Source organism: Martes martes, assembly GCF_963455335.1.
Source record: "Martes martes genome assembly, chromosome: 14".
Lineage (NCBI taxonomy): Eukaryota > Metazoa > Chordata > Mammalia > Carnivora > Mustelidae > Martes > Martes martes.
The window spans coordinates 83,720,440-83,745,045 of record NC_137902.1 but is presented as its reverse complement, the minus strand read 5'-3'; the positions used below and the strand labels follow the sequence as shown (position 1 = coordinate 83,745,045).

The following is a 24,606-nucleotide window of genomic DNA, read 5'->3' as shown; positions in this document are numbered from 1 at the left end:
GCTCATGCTCATCCTTGTTGCTGCTACCGCCTTCTTAATTCCTATCAACTATTTTTTTTAAGATTTTATTTATCTATTTGACAGAGATCACAAGTAGGTAGAGAGGCAGGCAGAGGGGGCAGTGGAAGGAAGCAGACTCCCTGCTGAGCAGAAAGCCCGATGCGTGACTCGATTCCAGAGCCCTGGGATCATGACCTGAGCCAAAGGCAGAGGCTTTAACCCACTGAGCCACCCAGGCGCTCTCTTATCAACTAGCAATTCATTTTCCAACTCTTGCAATCTTGTCATTTCAAGAATGTTATATGACTGGAATCATACAGTATTTATCCTGTGGGATTAGCTGTCTTTTTTTTTTCTTAAGACTTATTTATTTATTTGAGAGAGAAGTGTGAGAGAAAGAGAGTGAGAGATGGGGGGGGGGAGGGCAGAGGGAGAGGAAAGAGAATCTCAAGCAGACTTCCCTCTGAACTTGGAGCCCCAGGTGGGGCTCAATCTCAAGACCCTGAGATCCTGACCTGAGCCAAAATCAAGAGCCACTTAACTGACTGAGCCACCCATGCCCTGGATTAGTTGTTTTCACTCCCCATAGTTCAGTGCACGTCATTCAAATCATTGTATGTGTCAATAGTTTCCCCTTTTTAACACCGAGTGTATGGATATACCACAGTATCTTTATCAAACAACTCACCTGTTGGAAGGACAGACATCTGTGGTGTTTTCAGTTTGGGGCTATAACGAATATAGCTGCTATGGACATTTCGAGTGAACACAAGTTTTCACTTCTCTGGGATAATTGCCTAGGACTGCAATTGTCATATGATAGTGTTTTAAGAAACTGCCAAACTTTCTTAGAGGAGCTGTATGCCATTTTACCTCCCCCTTAGCAATGTATGAAAAATCCGGTCTCACCAGATCTTTGGCAGGTATTTTTACTATTCTTACTTTTAGCCATCCTGACAGGTGTATACTGATCTCTCATAGTGGTTTTTGTTTATATTTCCTTAATGACTTATCATGTTGAACATCTTCTACTGAGCATGTTTGCCATTGGTATAATCTCTTCAGGGAACTGTTTGTTCAAGTTTTGTGCTTATTTTTTAGTTGTTTTTTTTTTAAACTGTTGAGTTTTGAGAGTTCTTTATATATTCTAGATACTAGTACTTTGTGGGATATGTGGCTTGAAAATACTTTCTCCAGGTACCATGCTTTTTATCCACCTAACAGAGTATTTTTCAGGAAAAAGTTTTTGAAAAGACTTTCCTGTCAAGGACACATGGACTCTTCTCCATGATAGACCCTGTGCTAGACCATAAAACAAACCTCAGTAAATGTAAAAGGATTGAAATTGCACAACATATGTTCTCCAACCACAATGGAATGAAATTATAAATCAACAGCAAGAGGAAACTTGGAAAATCCCCAAATATGTGTCAAATAAAACAGTCTCGGGGCGCCTGGGTGGTTCAGTGGGTTAAGCCGCTGCCTTCAGCTCAGGTCATGGTCTCAGTGTCCTGGGATCGAGTCCCGCATCAGGATTTCTGCTCAGCAGGGAGCCTGCTTCCCTCTCTCTCTCTCTCTCTCTCTGCCTGCCTTTCTGCCTACCTGTGATTTCTCTCTGTCAGATAAAGAAATAAAATCTTAAAAAAAATAAAAAAAATAATAAAACAGTCTCAAACAACCAATGGGTCAAGAAGGAAGTGACAAGAAAATTTAAAAAAAATTTTTTTTGATGGAAGAAAATGGAAACATAACATCAAAATTTATGGGATGTAGCAAAAGCAGTGATCAGAGGGAAATTCAGACCTATAAATATTTACATTAAAAAATAAGAAAAATCTCAAATCATTCACCTAACCTTCCACCTTAAATGAGTAGAAAAAGAAAAACAAAGTAAACCCAAAGCAAACAGACAACAGAGAATGATAAAGATTAGCATGGGAACAGATGAAATGGAGAGTAGATAAACAATAGGGAGAATAGGTGACACACAAAAAAATGGTTCTTTGAAAATATTGATAAGATTGACAAATCTTTATTTAGAATGACCAAGAAAAAATGAGAGAAGACAAATTACTATAATCACAAATAAAAGTGAAGACATTACTACAAACCTTACCTAAATAAAAGGATTACAAGCGCGTTCTATAAACTACTGTATGCTAACAGATTAGCCCCGATGAGCTAGAAGTGGAAAACATGAACACCAAAAACGAGAAACATTGTTGAAAGAAGACAAATAAATGGAAAGACATCCCATGTTCAGCAATTTAAAGACTTAAGAATGTGGTATTCCTCTGATTGGTCTACAGATTCAATTAATTCCTGTCAAAAATTGCAGCTGCCTTTTTTATATAAAAAGACAAGTTTCCTAAAATTCCTATGACATTTCAAGGGACCCTGAAATAGCCAGAACAATTTTTAGAAACAGAAGTTGGAGGACTCACACTTCCCAATTTCGAAACTTACTGTAAGGTTACAGTGTTACTACAAAACAATGTGTTACAGGTACAAGGGTGGACATATAGATTAATAGAGTAGACTCGAGAGTCCAAGAATAAATTTGTACATCTGTGGTCAATTGACTTTCCACGAGAGTGCCAAGACCATTCAGTGGGGGAAAGGACAGTCTTTTCAACAAATAATGCTGGGACAACTGGATATCCACTTGCCAAAGAATGCAGTGGAACTCTTACATCACACCATACATAAAAAATAAATCAAAATGACTCAGACTTGAGTGTAAGAAGCTGAAACTGTGAAACTCTTGGATTTGCAGTGAATTCTTAAACACCAAAGTCACAAGCAACAAAAGAAAAATTAGATCATTGAAATTAAAACCTTTTTACACCAAAGAACATGATCAAGAAGAGACAATTCCACTCTGAAGTATACGTCCAAGGACATTTCAAAGAAGGTTTTCAAACAAAAACTTGTGCATGGAGTTCATGTTCCTAGAATCGTTGTTCGTACTAGCCCAAAAGTGGAAATAACACAAATGTCATTATCTGATGAATTGACAAACAAAATGTCATACATCATACAATGGAATGTTATTTAGCCATAAAAAAGAATGGAATTCTGGTATATGCTACAATATAGATGAACTTTGAAAACATTATGAAAAACTAAAGAAACTGAACACAAAATGCTGCATATAGTGTGATTCCATTTATATGAAATGGTTGGAATAGGCAAATCCATAGAAACAAAAAACAGATTGGTGGTTCTCAGGGGCTGGAGAAAGGGATAAACAGGGAGTGACTTCTTAATGGGTATAAGGTTTCTTTGGGGACTAATAAAAGTATTCCAGAATTAGGTAGTGGTGACGGTCACACAACATTGTGAGAGTATTAAAAACCAATACATTGTTGCTTTGAAATGTCAAATTATGAATTTTATGTTAAACAAATTTTACCTAAATATTTTTAAAAGAAATAAGTAGGATAAGTTTGTGTGGGTCTATTTTTGGTTCTCTGTTCTGTTTCATTGATCTATGTGTAATTCCCTCCACCAATCCTATATAGCCTTCATCACTGAAGTTACATAATAAGCCTTGAAATTGAGTTAATTCCCACTTCTTTTTGTTTCAAGATTGTTTTAGCTATCATTATTTTCCTGTCCTTCCATATATATTTTAGAACAGTTTCTATTTATAAATGTATATTTTTACATCTAAATTCTTGGGGAATTTTCTGTAGCTTTCTCATCCCTCCCTCCTGTTCCCTTCATCCCTACCTTCCTTCCTTCTTTCCTTCTCTTTCTTCTCTTCTCTTTCTTGTACTGTCCTTAGTTTTGTTAACAGAATAATGCTACCTTCATAAAATGAACTGGGAAGTATCCTCTCCTTTGCTATTTTTTTGGAAAATATTTTGTTTCATTGGTGCTCTTCCTTAAATGTCTACAAAAAATATTATGGAATTTTGACAGAAATCATGCTAAACCTTTATGTCAGTTTGGAAAGAACTGGCATCTTTACTATATTGAGTTTTCCAATCCATGAATATGGTACATCTCTGCATTTAATTAGAGCTCCTTTTATTACTTTAATCAGCATACTTGTACTCAGTGTACAAGCCCATATATGTTTTGTTAGATTTAACAAAGCCTAAATATTTCCTCTTTTTTTTGAGTGATTGTAAATATATTTTTAAAAAATTTTGGTGTCCATTGTTAGTACATAGAAATACATTTCATTTTTGTACACTTATCTTGTACCCTGAAACCAAACTGAGCTCACTTACTGGTCTAGTTTTTTGTTTTGTTTTGTGTTCTTTTTGTAGATTCTTTGGAACTTCTATGTCAATAATCATGTCATCAGCAAATATGTACTGTTTTGTTTTATTTATTTCTTTCAAAAGTGTGTGTCTTTTACTTGCTTTTCTTAGTGCACTGGCGAGAACTTTAGCACGGTGTTGAATGAGAGTTATTAAAATGGACATATTTGTATTCTTCCCAGTCATATGGGGGAAGCATTCAGTCTTTCACCATTAAGTGTGATGTTAGCTACAACTCTTTAGTAGATGGTCTTTATCAAGTGAAGAAGTTCTTTTCTATTCCCATTTTTCTGAATATTTTTTTTTTAGTTGTGAATTAGTCAACTACTTTTTTCTGCACAAATTGAAACAATCATGTGATTTTTTTCTTCTTTAGCCTGTCAGTATGATGGATTACATTGACTGATTTTCATATGCTAAACCAGACTTACTCTCCTGGAATTTGTCTGTAGTTTTACTGTTTCTTTATTCTATCTTTGCCAGGCTTTGGTATCAGGGTAATGCTAGTTTCATAAAATAAATTGGGAATTGTCTCTTCCTCTTGCAATTTCTGGAGATGAATGTGTATAACAGGTGTTTGTTCTTTTTAAAAGATTTTATTTATTTATTTGACAGACAGAGTTCACAAGTAGGCAGAGAAGCAGGCAGAGAGAGAGGAGGAAGCAGGCTCCCTGGTGAGCCTGCTGGTGATCCCAGCGTCCTGGGATCATGACCTGAGCCGAAGGCAGAGGCTTTAACCCACTGAGCCACCCAGGCACCCCTGTTTGTTCTTTTTTAAACATGTGTTAGAATTCCCTGGTAAAAGCATCAGTGCTTGAGTATTTGTTTTATTTTTTATTCATTTATTTTGTTTATTTATTTATTTGTTTGTTTATTTATTTTATTTTATTGTTTTATTTGAGGAGTTTTTAGATTACCAATTAAATTTCCTTAATAGGTACAGGGCTATTCAAATGATCTATTTCCTGACAGGTAAGTTGTAGCAGCTAGGGATTTTTGAGGAATTGGTCCATTTCATCTACATTATAAAATTTAGTCATACAAAATTGTTTGTAATGTTTTCTATTATCCCTTTGATATCTGCAGTGTTGGCAATATATTACAAACAATTTTGTCTCTTTCTCTTTTGGGGGATGATGTGCAGGTCAGGCTTGCTAGAGATTTGTCAACTTAATTGATATTTTCAAAGAACTGGTTCTCTGTTCTATGTTTTTCTCAATTTTTTATTTTGTTTTCAATTTCACTGATTTTTATTCCTTATTTTTTTCCTTATGCTTTCTTTGGGTTTCTTTTGCTCCTCTTTTTCTAGATTCTTGAGGTGGAAAATTAGATTAATTTGAGACTTTTCCTCTTCTGTTATGTATGTACTTGGTGAATGTTTGCTACCGATTTAGCTGTGTCTCACCAGTATTGATATGTTCTGTTTTCATTTTCTTTCAATTTAATTCATTTTCATTGCCACTGAAACTTTATCATTGAAATGGGTTATTTAGAATTGTGTTGTTTGGGACACCTTGATGGTGAAGTCAGTTGAGCATCCAATCCTTGGTTTCTGCTCAGGTCATGATCCCAGGGTCGTGGAAGCCTCACCTTGGGCTCTGTGCTCAGCATGGAGTCTTCTTGGATTCTCCTTCCCTCTCCCTCTATCCTTCTACCTCATGGTTGCACGTGGTCTCTCTCTAAAATAAACAAGTTAATCTTAAAAAAAAAAAAATGAAAAGAATTGTATTGTTTAGTTTGCAACTGTTTGAATATTTTCTTGTTATCTTTCAGTTATTGATTTCCAGTTTGAGTTCATTATGGTTGGAAAATACACTTGGTATTATTTCAGTTTTTAAAAATTTGTTTTTAAAACAAATTTGTTTTTTGAACATAAAAAATAGTTTTATGTTCCCAGTTATGTTCTATCTTGGTATATGCTTGACTGTGATGTATCTTGGTGTGAACTTCCTTGAGTTTATCACCAGTTTCTCCTCTTCTTATGGAACTCTGATGACTAGAATGTTAAATGTTTTGTCATAATCCCATAGGTGTCTGAGACTGTTTATACTATTTCAATCTATTTTCTCTCCTTTGTTCAGATTATTTATTGTTCTATCTTCCAGTTCATTAATTCATTTCTCGCTCTCTGTCATTTTGGAACTGAGTCCTTCCTTTGAGTTTTTTATTTTGCACATATATTTTGCATTATTTTGTATTTGCTTCTATTGTATATTTTTACTTAGAAAATTTCTATTTGGTTCTTCTTGTATCTTCTATTTCCTTGCTGACTTTCTATTTTTTTGGTTGAGATTCTATTTTTTCCTTTGTTCCAAAAGTATTCTTAATTGCTTATTGAAGAATTTTATGAACACTAATTCCAAATCTTTGTCAGATAATTCTCTCATTTCTGTTATCTAAGTGTTGGCATCTATTAATTGTCATTTTTTACTCTGAGATCTTCTTGCTTTGCATTATGACAAGTAATTTTCTATTGAAATCTGGACAAGATTCTGGGTACTATGTTATGAGACTCTGGATACTATTTCAGCCTTCTGCCTTAACTGGCTTTCACTGACACTACTCAGCATTGTTTTGCTACCTTCAGGTGGAGTTAGAAATCAAAGCCCAGGCCATCAAAGGTGGCTGCTCTGACAAAGACCCTCCCACCTTTTTTTTTTTTTTTTAAAGATTTATTCATGTGAGAGAGAGAGAAAGAGTGCACAAGTGGGAGGGGCAGGGGGAGAAAGAATCCCAAGCAGCCCCACAGGGTTCCATCTCATAGCCCTGAGATCATGGCTTGCACCAGAAGCAAGAGCTGGATGCTTACCCAACTGTGCTACCCAGCCGCCCAAAAGACCTCCCGCCTTTAGTTTGGGATCCCAAACAGCCAATCCCTAAGGTACTGGGAACCAGAACTAGACCATATCTCCCAGATGGTAGCAAGGTTGGCAGTTCCTGAATGTCTGTCCTCAGGCAGAGCCCACGATGCCAGCTGTACAACCCTATGCCCTCAGGAAGTTTCTCTCCTGCCAAGTCATGTGAGGCGCGTGGTGCCCCAGCTGTCAGAAGAGCAGCGCTGCTTAGAGAGAACCAGTATGTCAGTGGCAGCAAAAATTAAAGATGCGAAACAAACCTGAAGGAACCTTGTGTCTATGTCCAATTAAAGAGGTGACGGTGTCCTTCTATTTCAGCTCTGGCTACCTTCTTTTGTCTAGATTTTTCCAAGGCCATCCTGTCCCATGAATAGAACAACAGTCCATCCATAACTCCATTCTGGGTTTGCTGTATGAACAGACACCCATCAAACTTCTCATTCCAGCCAGTCACACTTCCCCATTGAAAGGAAAACAGGAATAATTCTCCCATAAATAGTCTGTGTGTGCTGACAAATGGGAATTTGAAGCAGTATAATTAAATTGCTGTTAAATTATTTAAGTGCCTCCAGTGAAACCGCGTAAGAGAGAAGGTGCTTGACTTAGGGAGACATATCAGGGAGGTGAGAAAGCAAAATTTGAAGGGTGGAAACTAGCGTAGTTATTTGCATTCCACTTTAACATAAGGGAAGATGCTTTGGAGTAAGTCAACCTATCCGGAAAGGCCTATGACTAGACTGTTGGCCTGTGGCCCTCAGGACAATGTTGCTTAGCAATGAACAAGGACTTGCCAGGCAGGTGCTGGGAAGAGTACGTGCAGAGAGACACACACCTAACATGTACCAGCATTCTGTAGCCCCCTGGAGACTGAGGCGTGAGATACAAGCCCCCATTTTCTCTCTGAGCAAACAGAATTGATGTTTATGCCATCGGACAGTTAAGGCAGAAATCCAATTACTGAGCTAATTAGCACCTTTGAGTGGTAAGCACCAAACGTAGGGGAGGAAAGCACTGGAGAAAAGCTCAAATGACCCGGGATGGCTGACAGTTCACCTTCTTAGAGAGTCTGGTGGAGAGCCGGAGGCCCTGGGGTACGCAGGCAGCTTGGCTTAGTTATTGTTGATCGAATTTAGCACTCTGCATCCAATAGCCTTTTGAAAAGATAGCTTTCCAGTTAACATAGTTTTAGAAGGTGTTTTAATTCCCCAAGGAGTATAGTAAATGAATTTCTTTTGGCTCAGCTCCACTTTAAAAATTGTTTATTCTGCTGCTAAAAATTCCATTTGTCCTAGGTCTTCAGGTGAAATTAAAATTCCATTTAGGGACTTCTTATGCCGACATGGGATTTCGGCCTTCATTAGAAAGAATTTTGTTGTTTGCTGTATTTTTCGCCACCCTGGGCTCTTTTACTTTCAAAGCTGATCCGAGGGTATTTGGAAGGAAAACTGAAGCAATAATAGAACAGAGTGGTGGGGCTGACAGCGCTTTTGAGATGCAGCCAAATTATTCTTCTCTCCAGTCCCACAAAGCTCAAACAGGATCTCACCTAGATGCTTCTCAAGTATCTGAAGCAGATGGAAAGGAGAATACTTTTTTCTTAGCTCCATATAAATATATTTTTAAAAGATTTTGTTTATTTATTTGACAGACAGAGATCATAAGTAGGCAGAGAGGCAGGCAGGGAGAGAGGAAGGGAAGCAGGCTCCCCGCTGAGCAGGGAGCCCAATGCGGGGCTCGATCCCAGGACCCTGAAATCATGACCTGAGCTGAAGGCAGAGACTTTAACCTACTCAGCCACTCAGGCTCCCCTATTTTTTTTTTTTTTAATCTCTCTGATTCCCAAGAGACAAGTTCACAACAGAATCCTGCATTCTGAGATTTCTTCTTAAGCACCATATCTACTAAGGAGTGCTTGTCATTTATTAAATCACACTCGGGATGTCAATGATCACGTTTAACTCTAAGTTGGAAGTTAGTGGTGGCTAGTCTCTATTCTTCTTAGCAGATGTCATGAGAGAAGAATTAACATTAGAAACAGCATTATTTTGGGCCCTTCATTTATTCATGCTAGTTGTGAGCAAAGGTGGGTCTTCATGCTACTCAGGGTCTGGAGTAGCCTCACTCCAGAGGCGGATATAATCAAATAATCACAAAAAGAAATATACGACATGGTAGAGTCAGCCGGCCAGGTTCTACGAAGGTAGTTGTAAGGATATGATGAGTTAGCTCACGTGAAGTACTTACGCAGAGAAGTGTTACGGAACTATTAGCTGTCATCACTGTTAGTAATATTAACTATGACAGGCTCCCCACAGGAGAGGTGTGATGTGTGAAGGAGCATATGACATGAGTCTCACCTAGAGCAGGTGTCAGGAAGGCTTCCCTGAGAGCGATACTGGGGCCAGACTTAAAGCACTAGAGGAGTCTGTCAGGAAGGCAGATGGGGTAGAAAGGACTCCGAAGTAGAGCGAGGACGCCAGAGTCACAAAGGATGCCAGGGAAGGCAGGGTGACAGGAATAGGAGGTCAGGGCGTGCTGCAGACGTAGAAAAAGGCTAGCATGGTTGGAGCAGAGAAAGGAAAGGCAGGGGCCAGGCATGCGAAAGATCAGTTTTTTCACAAATGTGAACAGGATCCTCATTATTGTTCAAACTTGTACATAAGCCTGTATTCGATGGTACGTTTCTAGTGAAAAGCCCTTTCTTAATGGCTTTGGTTTAACCGTGGGAAATTGCCATCTTTGTACATCATGAACAGTTAAATATTCAAGGTCATGTGGTTGAAGTCAATCTCCTATTTTATCCTCCAAAGGGTGATGAGACCACCCCTGAAGATCTGAAACAAAAAGACACAGAATGCCTGGGCGGCTCCGTGGTTAAGCGTCTGTCTTTGGCTCAGGTCATGATCCTGGGGTCCTGGGGTCGAGCCCCACGCTGGGCTCCCAGCTTAGTGGGGAATGTGCTTCTCCCTCTCCCTCTGCTTCTCCATCTGCCTCTCCCTCTGTCTCTCCCCCTGCTTGTGCTCTCTCTCTAGCTCCCTCTCTCAAATGTATGAATTAAAAAAATCTTTAAAAAGATTAAAAAGTACAAATAAAAAGACAAAGCAGGTCAGGCACAGTCTCTCTAAGCAGAGCTTTGCACTTATAAAGTGTTTCTGGGACACGTGAAGGTCAAGGATGGCTGAAGTATTAGAGGCAGAAGCCGGTTGATAGCATGGGCATGGACAGTTCCTTGGGGACACGCTGTTGATCAGTCACCCCTCACTGGTTGTCTTCAGAAGCAAGGCGCCACGTGGGTTGGCTGGTTTACTTGAGGCTCTGAATGGAGGTGAGTTGTCATAACTGGAGAGATTTAAAACTGGTTCTGATGGCCGTTTGTCGCCATGGCTGCAGACAATGTGTCTTCTAGTTGGTAAGACCCAATTTCATTCTTGTGCTTCAACGGAAGAGAGGCCTGGAAGAATGCGCCCAGCGCTCGAAAGCAAGTGGTGGTGATGCTGATCACTCACCAGTTTTCTGGGATCAGTTGGAAAAGAAAGATGTCTGTGTGTGTACCGCTTTTAAAATCGGAAGGTGGGAGACATTCCATCGGCAGTCCAAGTGCTTGCTTTCATTTTAAGGACCTGATGCTCAAACTTGATAAGGCACAAGGCCGGTCTCCCAATCCTGAGATGTCATCATCTCTCCCCTCCCCGGGTTTCTTGTACTTTTCCTTCTCTTCGTTGTCGTGAGACCCCTCTCCCTTCCTGCAGCAGGTGCCATAGGAGCGATGGCCGCGACTGGTGAGCTCCACGTCCCCCGCCTTCCCCACCACACAGCCAGTCCCGCACACCAGCTCTCTCTCCTCCGTAGTGTTCTACTCGTGACCGTCTACCCTTTGTGCTCCCTTCTAGCACACGGCGTGTGGATAATTCCAACACGAGACTGGTGGTCCAAATTGAAAAGGATCCAGGTAAGAAAATACCTTCCCTCTTACTCTTTAAATTCCTTATTTACGCCCTTATATAGATGGCTTCCTTCAATCCAAACGGGGGAAATGAGTACTCAGTCTTTTTAGTCACTGTGGAAATATGTCTGGGTAACGAATATGCTGGCCAGAAAAATGAAATGATACCGATAGACTGAGCGAGCATCCTGATTGGGTTTGGAAATACTCTTCTCTGTTACCTAGACTTGCTGTGGTCCCTGTTCAGTCTAAAGCGACTGTCGGCGAGGACATCTTAGTTTGTGTGTGGCAAAAGGCAAATATGGACTCTAAACCTTGTTACTGGTCTTGCAGCAAAAAAATTCGTTGTCAGCCTTACAGTGTTCTCAACGGGAAGCCGTTCCTGCATGTAGGGTCCGATTGTCTTCAGAAACTTCGTTCAACGTTAAGCTGTGCAAGGACTTACCTGCCAGGAAATTATTTTACTTTTTGCTTCCTCCGTTCTGTTACATTTTTAACCATTCTCCCTTTTTCCCTCATATCAGAATGCAGAGTTTAACTTGTCTCTATTTTCATCCACCTCACTCTCGGCTGTGCTGGAGGTTTTGTCTAGGAGGAGTGGCATCATGTCATTATCTACATTTGAATTGCATGTACACGATTACTTTGAACTCGTAATTAGGAATGGTAAAATACCTGGAGAGACAGGCTTATTTTTTGTTGACCTAAAGTTCAACTCATCGGTACGACGTGGGGGCGCGGGAGGCCGGGTAGGCTACGAGTGTCTCTGATGCGCAGCCCTGGGACTCTGTGACATTGCAGGGCCGTCGACACGAGGTATACGGACAGAGTCACGGGTACATCTTCCCTCCAGGTACTCATGATCGTTGTCTCATTTGAATGCAATTATGCGGCTCCGTGGTCAAGGTGTTCTTTCTACAAAGACTCCACTCCGGTGGTTGAAACTGTTTTTATTTTAGTTAAATATCAGTTTGGAGAACTGAGCAAAAATTAATTCTCTCATTCAGGCCTTCCCTTTAAAAGTGGCAGAGACTCCGAAGTAATCTCTGATTAGGGTCTCGGGATGCGTGCTGACGCATCATTGGACATGCATCGAATGGCAGGTCAGGCAGGCTTCTTCTGCACGGGAGACTGGGCGTGCTGCTACTTCAGGAGACTGAGTGACGTGACTCAGCCCACAGAACCTTCAGTTTCTCCCCGGTCATCATAATTAGGCTATAAGTGCACTAATTTCAATTCAGCCTTCAGCTGCCGTGGGTGCTCAGCAAGGATAGTCATAATGTGACGGTGTTGTCTTAGATTTCTTACGGGTGGACCAGTGCTCTTCCTTATGTAGGAATGGGTTAGTTTTCACCTTCCTGTACCCCCAGTCATGCTCCCTTTCCCTAGGGTCCGGACCAGGGGCAGCTCTACTCAGATGTGCAGTCCTTACCTGGACCTCCCCTGACGTTGCTTCCACTCCACTAGACCATCTAGAAGGATTTCTTCCTTGGGGCAGCTCTGCTTCTCTGACTTTCCAGAGCCAGAAGTTCACGCCCATACATAAGAGGCCCCTAAAATAAGAGTACTGAATGTAAACTTTTCCCTCAGACCCTCCTGACACTTCCTCCACGCACAAGACCACCGAGCAGGAGGACGTCCAGGTTTATCCAGTTTTCTCTTTAAAATGTGTTTTGTCCTTCATTGTGAGAGATCGGATAGAGGGAATGGAAGGGGGATTAAAGGAAAGACACCATAACCCCCAATCCCATGCTCCCCCAACCTTCCACCTCTCTCCTGTACCCCTCCTTCACTCCTCTCTCGGTGTTATCATCCACCCAGTCAGACGGCTATAATTAAACAAGCAAACAGGCAACAGCTGACAATGCCGAGTCTTGGCAAAGATGAGGAAGAGCTAGAACTCTCGGTCACTGCAGCTGGAGGGGAAGCAAACCTGGTACAGCCATTTTGGAGAACGGCGGCCCCACTCCTAGGTATTTACGCAAGAGAAACCAAAACTTATGTTCCTACAAACTTCTGCTTATGAATATTTTTGACAGATTTCCTCCTAATCACTAAAACTGGAACCAACCCAAATTTCCTCCAGCGGATAAATGGATAAACAGGCTCTAGTGCATGCATACCACGGAATACTATGCAGCACTGAAACGGAGCAGACTGCTGGGGACAGCCACATGCGCAAATCTCAAATGCATCTTTCTAATCGGTGGTTATGTGAAGATGCGTTTATTAAAACTCATAGGATTGCACACTAAAAAAGATAAAGTTTACTCCACATAAATTATCCCTCCATAAATCTGAATTATATATGTAACTTAGAAGCAGTAAATGACATCTATATATCTATGTGTATATAATATGCAAAAACCTGAGTTTGTCTATAGTACATAATACTAGCAGTAATCGTTTGTATTTATATGTAGCATATATATGTGTGTGTATCCACACACACGCATGCGCGCGTGCGCACATACACACACACACTTACAAATTGATGCTGTTTATCGTCTCTGTGCCTCAATGACTTTGATTTCACAAAGCCCCAGGAGTTACTTGACAGGTGTGTCCTTAAAAACGGAATTCTCTTAAAGAAGCTGTAGGACCTACGGTGTTATCCATGATTCAACAGACATTCAGTTAGTTCCTTTTGCGCGTTAGGACTTCTGCCAGGGTTGGGACACAGAAGTAAGCAGATTCAGACACAGATCTGTCTTCCTTCACATCTCGTCTTCTGCACTGCATTGGAGAAATCAAACGCAAATCAAATATCCACATATACACAAAAACCGAAAGTCAGATTCTAACTGCGACAAGTGTTTCGGAGTAGAGGATCACGGTGCTGTGAACCTGTAACAGGGGATTTGGCCCAGCAAAGTGGTCAGTGGAGGCTTCCCTGAAGTAGCCATTAAGATGAGATGCGAAGAACAGAAAGTGTGCGAAAGCCGGAGAGGAGTGGAAGAGCAACCCAGGCAGAAAGACTGGTGTCTACAAAGGGCTGGGTGGGAAGGGCTCGTGAGTCCCTCCACTGGAAGAAGTTCTCTGCTGAGCGTAAGTGAGAAGGGAGGAGGATGTTTGTGTGAAGAGAGGCTGGAGATGGGAATAGGGAGCAGATCCCACCTGTCTCTTGTGTGTGCATATATCCTAGGTTTGCTCCTAGCTCATACCTACGACTGTCCCAGCTTATACCCGGGAACGCTAAATTATGTGGGATCCTCTTATAGGTGATGTGAAGAAGCCTTGTTCCTATCTTAAGAGCATTGAAAAACCACTAAGGACTAGAAATAATGGGGCTGGGGGGTCCTGGAGAGAGCATTCACCTTCTCAAGTCAAAAAGCTCATTCTGGCTGTGGCGGAGGGGTAGATGAGGCAGCAGGGGTCCCAGTAAAGATACGCCAGGGAGTCATGGACGAGTGTGGCTGTCCACTTGAGAAATAATTCAGCTTGGAATAAGGTAGACGTAATGCAAATGAGGAAGGGTAGAAAGATGCCAGAAATATCGAAGAAAGTAAAATTGAGAGGCCAGTGTGTGAAGGGGTGGGAACAGAGCCCCTAGGTTATGGCTGTCTGGGTGCTGGTACCATTTGCTGAAATGGGCAACAGAAGGGGGACCCGACTCGGGCATGTTGGAGGTGGGGAGCATTTGGGACATACCAGAGCAGATGTTAAGTAAACAAGAAGGTGCACAGGTTTAGAGCTTAGACAAGAGACCTCAGGGTATGAATTTGTAAGTCATCTGCATTAAGACAATAATTTAATCCATTTGTGTAGACAAGACTGCCCAGAAAGAAGAGAAAGGTAAAAAAAATAAGAGGGTTTCACAAAGTCAACAAAAATAGGCAAAGTATCTACAAAGCCTGATTTATTTTACCCTTGATCAAATGACAGCTCATCACTTCCCAGATCTGAGTGTATAGGGGTAAGGACCCACTGATGGTATTTCTTGTTCTGTCTTTAGGGAGTGATGACAACAATCTCAATTCCATCTTTTATGAGCACCTGACGCGGGCCCTGCAGGAGTCCCTGTGCGGAGACTTAGTTCTTGGTCGATGGGGTAACTACAGCTCTGGCGATTGCTTTATTTTGGCCTCCGACTACCTCAATGCTTTCGTTCACCTGATTGAAATTGGAAATGGTCTTGTCACCTTTCAGCTTCGAGGACTGGAATTTCGAGGTAAGTCTTCATTGTGGAAGTTGTTGGAGGCTGGTTGGCTAGATTAGCTATTGTGCAAAGCTTTCATGAGACGTCTCCGTGAGGGGAAGGATGTAACACCTGTCCTATAGATGGTGGGGGGAAGGGGGAGCTGGTTGCAACCGCCCTCATTTACGTGTTCTGGTGTAGACCCATCCCGGCCATCTGAGGGAGTGACGAGGTGAACCGTACCATCTGGTGAAAATCTTTGGCACGGCAGGTCAGAACTTTGATTTTAATCCTTCTAGAAAGAACTCAGACGTGCCGGGAGGACATGGAGCGTGCATGGGTTCCAGCTGGGGTCAGCCAGACTTGAAACAGAAGCCGCTTCTGGGGTTTTAGGTGTTGAGGTCTGCATGGGGCCGTCGTTCTGTGTCTGAGTCCTTTGTCTTCAGCTGTACGATGAGAAGAGAAGAATGGCAGCCTCTTAAAGTTGCGTGCCTTAAATGAGATCATGTGTTTGCGGGCACGGTGTGGATGCTGATTGCTTTGCGGTTACAGAGCTGACCTGAATCTCGAAAGCGTGACCCCGGGTTTCCCGTTCATCTGCTCCCAGGGCCGAGTGGGGACTGTGCAGGGATTCGCACAGCAGACGTGCTCAGGGGCCCTTCTCCTGTGTTCTTTGGTTATTCCCTCATTCGGTCCATGTTTTCCCAACACCTCCTCTGTGTCTGGCCAAGCTCTAATTGCGGCGGTGCCATGGGCACGTGACTCATAAGACGCCTACCCTGGTGGCCTTGACCTCCGGTGGGAGATGTGGAAAACGAACAATAAACAAATGAGCAAAGGAACACAATGGCGGGAAGTTCTACAAAAGAAGTAAATCATGTGTCTGTGACCGTGATCACCACAGAGGGTGGGGCTGGGCGCTGCTGCATTAGACGGGGCGGCCAGGGAAGGCGGTCAGGGAGAAGGATGGTGCAGGCTGGGGGCTTCTGCGTCCTCCGTGGATGATCGGGGAGCCCTGACGTGACCAGAGTGAACCAGCAGGCCGGCCGCAGCGTGGCACGGGACGGGGTGGGAGCCCCGGCACATGGGGCTTCCCAGCTGGGATGAGGAGCTGCATTCATTCTGTGCATAATGGGGAGCTGTTTAGGGGGGCCTCGGAGTCACTCAAGCAGGGGAGGAAGGGGGAGACAGAGGAGTTCAGGGAGATTTGGACGTGGACAGGGCTGGGCTCAGCAGCGTTGGGGGGTGTGGGAGAGAGGAGGCTCGGCATGCTCCCCAGTTTCCAGGCTGAGCACGTGGGTGGACAGAGGTGCCTTTACTGACACTGGGAAGCCTGGAGGCGACCAGCACTTTTGGGTTTGGGAGTGTAACCAACGGCTCCATGTTGGATATTTAAATGGACTTTTAAATTGCCGTCGACTCGTATAAGTGGATCTATCAAGCGGCTAATTGGACATAAGGGTCTTATATTCTCTCAGAAGACATTTAGCAAGCACTGGGCTAGGTGCTGTGAGTACAGAAGTGCAGGGGCCCCACCTTAAGGAACTTGGCTGACGAGCCAAGCAAGGCTGACGAGAGACACATACTGAGCAATGAGCATCACGGCAGTGCCATGCGTGGGGCGCCATGGGGACCAGAGACGAGGCATCAGACTGGGCTGTGGGTCAGCTCAGCAGAGGAGAGGCTGCAGCTGGAGGGGAGGGTGGGCACATGATGATAAAAAGGCCAAACGTAGCCATTTGGGGTTGCCAGGTGGTTTGGGAGAAAGGGGTCCGAGAAAATGCTGGAAAGATGAGTCATCACCCTCCAGAACCTCACAGCGACGAAAACACACCTTTTAGCCAAGAACAAACTGCCATTATTTTATATCTCTAACACAGTTTCCTAATACTTTAACCAAGCGTTTTGGTTCTAAGCATTAGTCTTATGAATATCCATTACTTTTATTAGCATTCCTAAATAACTTTGTACCATATGTATGTGTGTGTGTGTGTGTGTGTGTGTGTTTGTGTGTGTGCATATACACGCATATGTATATATATTTTAGAATGGTGGGTCTGTGGTTTAGGCATGTACTTTATGCATCCTTACAAATTGTAAGAATTGAATTCAGGGAACTTACTTTGGAAAATGTTACTGGGCCAAGGGAATAGTGGTCCAGTTCTGCACCATGAACGGAGAAGCCGTGTTTCCCTGAAATTGGGCCCAAATGCCAAAAAATGCTGCAGGAGGTGGTACAATAACGCAACAGACTTGTCCATTTTGAGAGCTTCCGGGGTTTCCTGGAATTCAAAGGAGAATTTTTAAAGTGAGCCCAATCGACCCTGAGTTAGAGCTTCTATCACAAGTGCCACGGGGCTTCCATTCCACTGGTGAACTGACGCTCGAGTGTCCGGGCTTCAAGCTACCTGGACGTTGGAAGCGTGCGGAACTCACCTGTGAGCTCTGCAGACCATGAACAGGCGTTCTTCTTAGCCCGTCGCCCTGAGTGTTCGGGCTTTGCCTCATACCGTTTTGGAGGGTGTGACCAACCGTCAGAAACATAATGGTTTAGCACAACAAAGATGTTTCTTCTTCACTGCTGTGTGGGTGGCTGGTGCTTCTTCTGCTGGGCTCACCCTGGGTTTCTCGGGCAGCTGCATTCAGCTGGGAGATGAACCAGGCTGGAAGGTCTGAGGGGCCACATCCGGAGCTGGCTACCAACTCGGGCCCGTGGCTGTCCTCCAGGTGACGCTCAGTGTCTAGCGGGCTGGACTAGGTGTGGTCTGGGTGGTCTCGGTGTTCCAAAGAGGGGAACACGGCCACCACGAGGACCCTTATGGCCCAGTCTCTGGGACAGGCACTCCGTCACTCCCAGCATGTCCTGTTGGCCAGAGTCATCCCCAAGGGCAGCTCCAATTAGTGCGGCAGAAAGCAGCCCTGTCACACAGCACGAGTCACTGGGGGCCAGTCTTGGAACTACACACCAGGCTCCTGACGCTGCCTCAGGTGAAACCCAGAACATGGCTCAGAACCAACACACCAACTGTTGTGTTCGGTGAGACCGCCCAGGAGGGTTTCCTAGGTGGTTTTTCTTCCTCCTGCCAACCACAGGAGAAATGGAACCTGCCTATAAGAATGGCCTAAGCCTCCTAATGATGTCTTGAGAACCAAATGCCAGTTAACCTGCCCGATACCGCTCACTCCTGTACAATACGTTTTCTTTGACCTAGTTCTACTGTAGACTGGAACACGATGCTATTAAGAAAGCAGGACAAAAACCCAAGTTATGCTCTATTTGCAGGAGGGATCCAGCTGACCTAAAAGGACTCTTCCTTTTTATATCTTTTTGCAATATCTATTACAGTATTCCCAGGGAAGATCTTGTGTTCTTTCTCCTCCTCAAGTATTTTTCCAAGATACCCCTTCAGTGTTTCACTTTTTTCTCCAGTTTCCTATATTCCCAAATAGCTGTCTTTTTTTTTGGTCAAATGTGACCTACTTCATTATGACCTGGGGCAGTCAAAATCCAGCTACGCTCCCTTTCTGAAGCACATTGAAGCCGTCAGCGGAAGTATGCACCCCTCATGGCACAAACTGAGTCTAGGAAATGAATAGCACACCCTGGAGGAAGAGGAAGGCGAATACAACCTCCCATGACCAGGGGCAGAAGTCTACCTGTCCGTTTCTCACTGCAAGGGATGCAGCTGTATCCATAGTAGTTTTTAATTGCAAGCAGCAGAAACCAACCCTAGCAAACTTAACCAGGAGAAGGGTTTATTGGAAGGTATTGCACAGGGCACAGACTTTCTGAGAAGGCTGGAAAAGCAGGTTTGGTGATTCTAAGCCAACAGCCATGTCTAAAATCACACCGTGCACTGATCCCATGAAGCAGTCACATCTTGGCGGGGAGGAGGGGGGACATGGGCGCTGCCCTCACTTTATTGACACCGTGATCCTGGATGCTGCTGCCCCTGCTACCCCCTGAATCTGGATGAAGAGCCCCTGCTGCCACCCCCCCCCTTACAGAATATGTCCCATGCACCTGCTTCTTTGTGTCACCAGCACATTAGTCAAAGTCTGGGGTGCCGCTCATGGATGAAGCAGAGACCACATGCCTATGCTCTAGATGCAAGGGAGGCTGGGAAAGAGGGTGTCTAAGTTCTCAGTTCCCAGAGCAGGAGATGATCACTGCCTCTTGCCAGGACTCACCGTATAAGTACATTGGTTGAAGTCACCCTGGCTGCTGTCATGGTTAAGTCCCAAGTCTCCATGACTGGCACAACAGAAGCTTATTTTTGTACTCACGTAGAGTCAGATCAGTGAGAAGAGGTGGCAGAGGTCGGGGATGGTTCCCTTCCACACTGTCAAGTGTCCTGGCTAACAGAAGCTTTGCTTAGTCCCTAGCGCATTGCTTTTGAGGTCACTCTGAGCTTCAGCATCAAATTGGCAGGGAGTGGAGACTTGCCTAAAAGGTTGCTTTGGGACAGGCCTGTACCTGGAATACATCATCTACTCTTCTATTCTGTTGTTTAGAAACAACATAGCTTGCTGTAAGAGAAACTAGGAATGCTGTCTCGCTGAGACCCAGGAGAAAGAGTAAAAGTGAAAAGTTCATGAACAGTTGGCCAGTTTGGCTTCTGGGCAATTTTCCAAATATGCAGTAGAGATTTAGATCCTGGATAGCCCAAAAAATGATTAAGGTCCACGACACATCTTTTTTTTCTGTTGGCTGGTATTGTAGGGAACAATTGAAACCAGTTCAAACGAAGAATACAAATAAGGAAGCCGCATTTTTCTGTCCTACTCCTTTTGGCTCACATATCCCAGAATAGAAATAAATTCTATACTTGTTAAAGAAATGGGATTGTGGTACCTTTGCTGCTCTTGGGTTTATGAGTATTACTTGCATCTGCCTCACCAAAGAGCTTCTCAGGAAACCATTCAAGACTTGACAGATTAATCATTGGCTCTAAATCGAAGTCAAGGTAACAGATAACACTTTAGAAGGTCCACAGTGTGAGGGGCACCAAGTTCAAGGTTTTTCAAAGGAAATGGAATCTATTGGATTTTAAGTCCATTTAACCATCACTGTAGGTGGATACAGAAACATGGAAAAGCGAGAGTTGATTATCTGTTCAATCCATTTCTGTTCTCCTTTAGTCATCCAGGTGACCCAGGCTGATAGGTTCATCCATTCCTGTTAGAAGGGGAGACGAATGAGGACTCATGGTGCTGTGAACAAGAGAAGCCAGGCTACTTGAAAATACTGTCTAAAGAGGGGGAGAACCAAGAGTAGGAGCCAAACATAAGAGGCACTGGAGGGAGTCTCTTATGACATGAATGTGAACTCCAAGCTAAGGAGAGAGCACCAACCTGTGAAGATGACACCTACAGTCAGAACTGCCACAGTCCCATCACTTCCTCCCAATTAGCAAATGGGAAAGTGAGGATCCAGGAGGTGAATACGTTCTGCAGGCTCACAGCTCGTTAGTGCTAGAACTAGGCAGGCTCACAGCTACTTAGTGCTGGAACTAGGCAAACCCACGTGACTCTCTAGCTCTTAACCAGAATTTCTCTTTCTATATTACCATTTTACCTTCTTCCTTCCTTTCTCCTTTTGGATATTTGTTTGGATTTGTGTTGTAATGCTTATTTAGTTTGCAAACACTAAGTAACTGGGTAAAATGCCTTCAGTCACTGGCACATCCTTTCAGAAGTTCCACATTATTTTTCTAGTTGCCCCCCCCCCAAAAAAAGGCAACCAAAAGGTATTTAAGATATCAAGATACTTAACAGAGCATCACAGGTGACTTGACCTCTCAGATTCTAGACTCATCATTGGAACCTCGGTGTGATCTCTAAGTTCCTAGTGTATTTCCAGCTCGACAAGCCATCAGGTCAGAAGGGATAAAATACTTCCAGCATATGATGCACTTGCGGGAAAGTGAAACATGTCCTCTCTGCCGGACTCCAAGAATAATTCTCTCACAGGGAGTAGGTGTTATTGGTGGACATCCCAGTCTTGAGACCATGGCCGTGAACTTCCTGCTAATACAGTGCCACACAGGGAACGTCAGCACCCTGGAGCATCAGTGCACCAGATGATGATAGGCCTGGACAGTGAAGACGAGTGGAAGGATTTCAGGCAAAGGGAAGAGGAGGGCTTGCTATGATGGCGAGTGATAGAATCCCAAGGGCTGGGAGAATGGAATCCATAGTAGCTCATTGACAGTAACAGGAGAGGAGGGGGAACATATGGCCCAGATGCAGTTAAGAGATGGGCGTGAGGACGGAAGAATGGTGGAGTGGAGGCAATACAGTTGGCCAGTATGAAGAGGCCACTTGAGGTTAGGTATCATGATTTTAAAGGAAGACGTGTTAAGGTTGCTCGTGTTTCTCCCTAAGCCACATGCAGCCTCATGGGTGCAGGTAGAGAATGGCAGACTTAGCCTTAATCAGGATTGAGACCGAGTTGACTGAGTGCCATAAGGTAAACCAAGGACAAGGGAACTGACAGCGTGTGCAAGGGTGTGATGGTGACGGCAATGGCCAGCCATGGAATGCCACCTGGGGTGGGGGGAAGTAAGGGTATGAGAGAGGTGAGGAACAGGACCTGGTGAAGGGCTTTCTGGATCCAGGAAATGTACATCAGCATTGTTGAAGTTGTAGTGTTAGAGGAAATGAGCTAGAAAGACAGGAGGTGGTTGCTGGAGAGCAGGGGCTTTGAAACTAACACTCACAGGGGGAGACAGTCTTTGGTAATCACAACTTAGGGTCATGGCCATGGAGATGAAGGGCTGAGGTTGAGTGGAAGATGAGATCATTAGATGAGTGGGAGTCAGGGCTCAGGATGCTGGAAGGAGCGTCTCTGTGGATCCTGAAATCTCCAAGAGAGGTGGCCAGGGGTATGCTGGAGAGTGCCAGTGATCCTGGGCCAGAATTTCCGCGGACTTGGAATTACCTAGAGGGCCCCGAAAGGATGCAACAAGGGAGAAGGGTGCAGAGTAGACAGAATGGCCTGAGAGCATCCCTCAGAAGCAAGAGGACATATTCCAGCCTCCTCCGACCTGGGCACCCGAGGAGTGTGGGAAAACAATGAACCCCGCTCCAGAGAGCTGCAGAAGGGACAGGGAGAGCCAGCTTTCCAATAGGGCACCAAGGAGAGGAGAACATGCCAGTAAGTTGAGGAATAGACCATGAGTCCCCGAGGGCACAGCGAAAGGATCTCAAGAGTTTGTGGCCTGGGTGGAAGTCGGGGTAAAATCAGGTCAGAAAATGTGATTTATCCAGTGCTATGGAAATTACGCTATAGGGGGTCCTGGGCTCCCCATGGCAGATGACGTGAACTGCCATAAAACAATGTTCTCTCAAGGGCGATGAAGTGGATCCTATCATCTAAGGCCGGGTCACACGCAGCAGGGTCACACGCAGGGAAGTTCTGGGGCTGCTGAGATGGAATTTAGTTACGCATGCAGCTCCCATTACCCTCATTAATACAGACAGGACCACTACGTTTTTATCACAGCAAGATCAGCTTTCCAGAAATCTTCTTAGGGGAGGGCTTAGGAAATCTTAAGGTGTCATTTGATCAAGCGGGGTTTTGGACACCCGTGTCAGAAATGCACGATGTTATGTGGACATTCACATTTTCTATTAGTTGTCTAACTCCCGTTTTCTGTCGAATTATTCTTTTCTCAGTATTTCTTTAGGATGAATGATACTGTATTTGTATACATATTTTATGTTTTATATATACATTCCCATGGGATCAAATACCTCCAGTGTTTGCTCATAACAGTAGTTCAAACAAGAAACCACAACCAATAGAGATTACTTTGTCCTCTTATTTAGAACAAAGTCATGATGAAAATTTTGGTTTGTTTTGTTTGTTGTATGTCTAGATCATGAATCTTGGGGATCAGGATGTGGCCATGGTGTTGGTCATGTGGCCACATGTGGTGGGTGGTCAATAAAGGTTTCTTGATAATAAAATCACAAGTCATAATTTTAAAACCAAAGCTTATTTTCAGTATTCTTGCAAAGCTTATAGATGCAGTGCTTTATTCGTGCAGACTGTGAAATACCCTTGCTGTTAGACTGGGAGGCTCTCAAAGGCTGAGACCCCTTGTCTTTCATGTCCCTCCCCTGGTGTGTTGACTGGCTCATGCAGGATGCCCCGTAAATACTGGTTGAGGGAGAAAGTAGAACCTATCTAAGGTTTCCTGAGCATGCGTTCTTTGCCAGGTACCATACTAAGCACTTTAATTATAGTTCTTAGAATATTCTAGAATATTCCCTATAATAACTCTAAGTTATTACAGGTGAGCAGGTGTTATTATTCCTATCTGAGACGTAAAGAGATTGGGGAATGAGGTTCAGTAAGTTGCTCCAGGCTTCACAGTCCCCAGTGGTGGAGGAGAGGTAAGCATATGGATGTGGATGTCCCCAAAGTCCATGACCTTTGCAGTATGCCACACTTCCTTGGAGGGGAGGGAGGGAGGGAGGAAGGAAGAAAGAAAGGAAAGTAGGAAGGAAGGAAGGAAGGAAGGAAGGAAGGAAGGAAGGAAGGGAAAAAGGAAGGGAAAAAGGAAGGGGGAAGGAAAGAATAAGTAACCATTTTTAAAAATAATCTCTCTGGTTGTTGAAACTCAGAAATTTAACCTGAACGCGCTCTTAAATCTTAAGATGGCGTCACCACTGATAGCAGCTCAGTTTCTTGAATGATCAGCTGCCTTAGCAACTGTGAAACCTGGAAGGCTCTTGCAGAATGAACGTGGGAAGCTAAGCATGGTTATCAGGATGAAGCCATACGTTACCGGTGGATCTGGAAAACATCAAAAAGTGGGATTTATGTGCCTGTTTGTCTGGAATGTTCTCAGCCATCTCAGAGTTTGGCTAACACCCCATAATCACCGGCCTGTGGGGACATTTTTAATATATCTGTGTCACTAATCTTATCTTAAGTTAATCCAACCCAAACCTTTCTCCCAACTGGCGAGTCCATGGAGAGCCATAGCTTCCCACTAATCTTGAAACTATCTAGAGTTCTTTCTTCTCTATGGCAACATTCAGGTCATTAGTGAGTCCTGAGTTCCTATGTCTACATGGCTCGAGTAAGCAGTTAAATCCCTTGGGTCCAAAGTTCATCCATAAAATAATAGGTTCTCCATTCAGAAATCCTACACACATATTCTTCTTTATTTCAAATTGTGTGACACGTCAGTGCAAGAGACAAAGCCGTGCTTGTCTAGATAGGCAGTGTGGGAAGGAAAGGGGCTTTCCTGTTGAAATTCACAGAATCTGCATATTTTAACAACACTCAAGAATAAGTTTGTTGGAGAAAAGTAAAATAAGACAACTTGGAATTAAATACGAATGAGAAATATCTGACTCTTGCATGTGAAGTTGAGTGTG

General features: G+C 43.7%; 1 protein-coding gene across 2 annotated transcripts in view; it reads left to right on the top strand.

Annotated features, from left to right (window-relative positions):
- PCNX2 (pecanex 2) overlaps positions 1-24,606 on the top strand; it is a gene marked incomplete at its 5' end in the record, with an annotated part of 286,590 nt that overhangs the window by 220,492 nt on the left and 41,492 nt on the right. For both annotated transcript variants that reach the window (XM_080822822.1, XM_080822823.1), the window contains 2 exons: positions 11,020-11,078; positions 15,028-15,243. In XM_080822822.1, the coding sequence (XP_080678948.1) occupies positions 11,020-11,078; positions 15,028-15,243 (275 nt within the window). The remainder of the gene's footprint in view (positions 1-11,019; positions 11,079-15,027; positions 15,244-24,606) is intronic.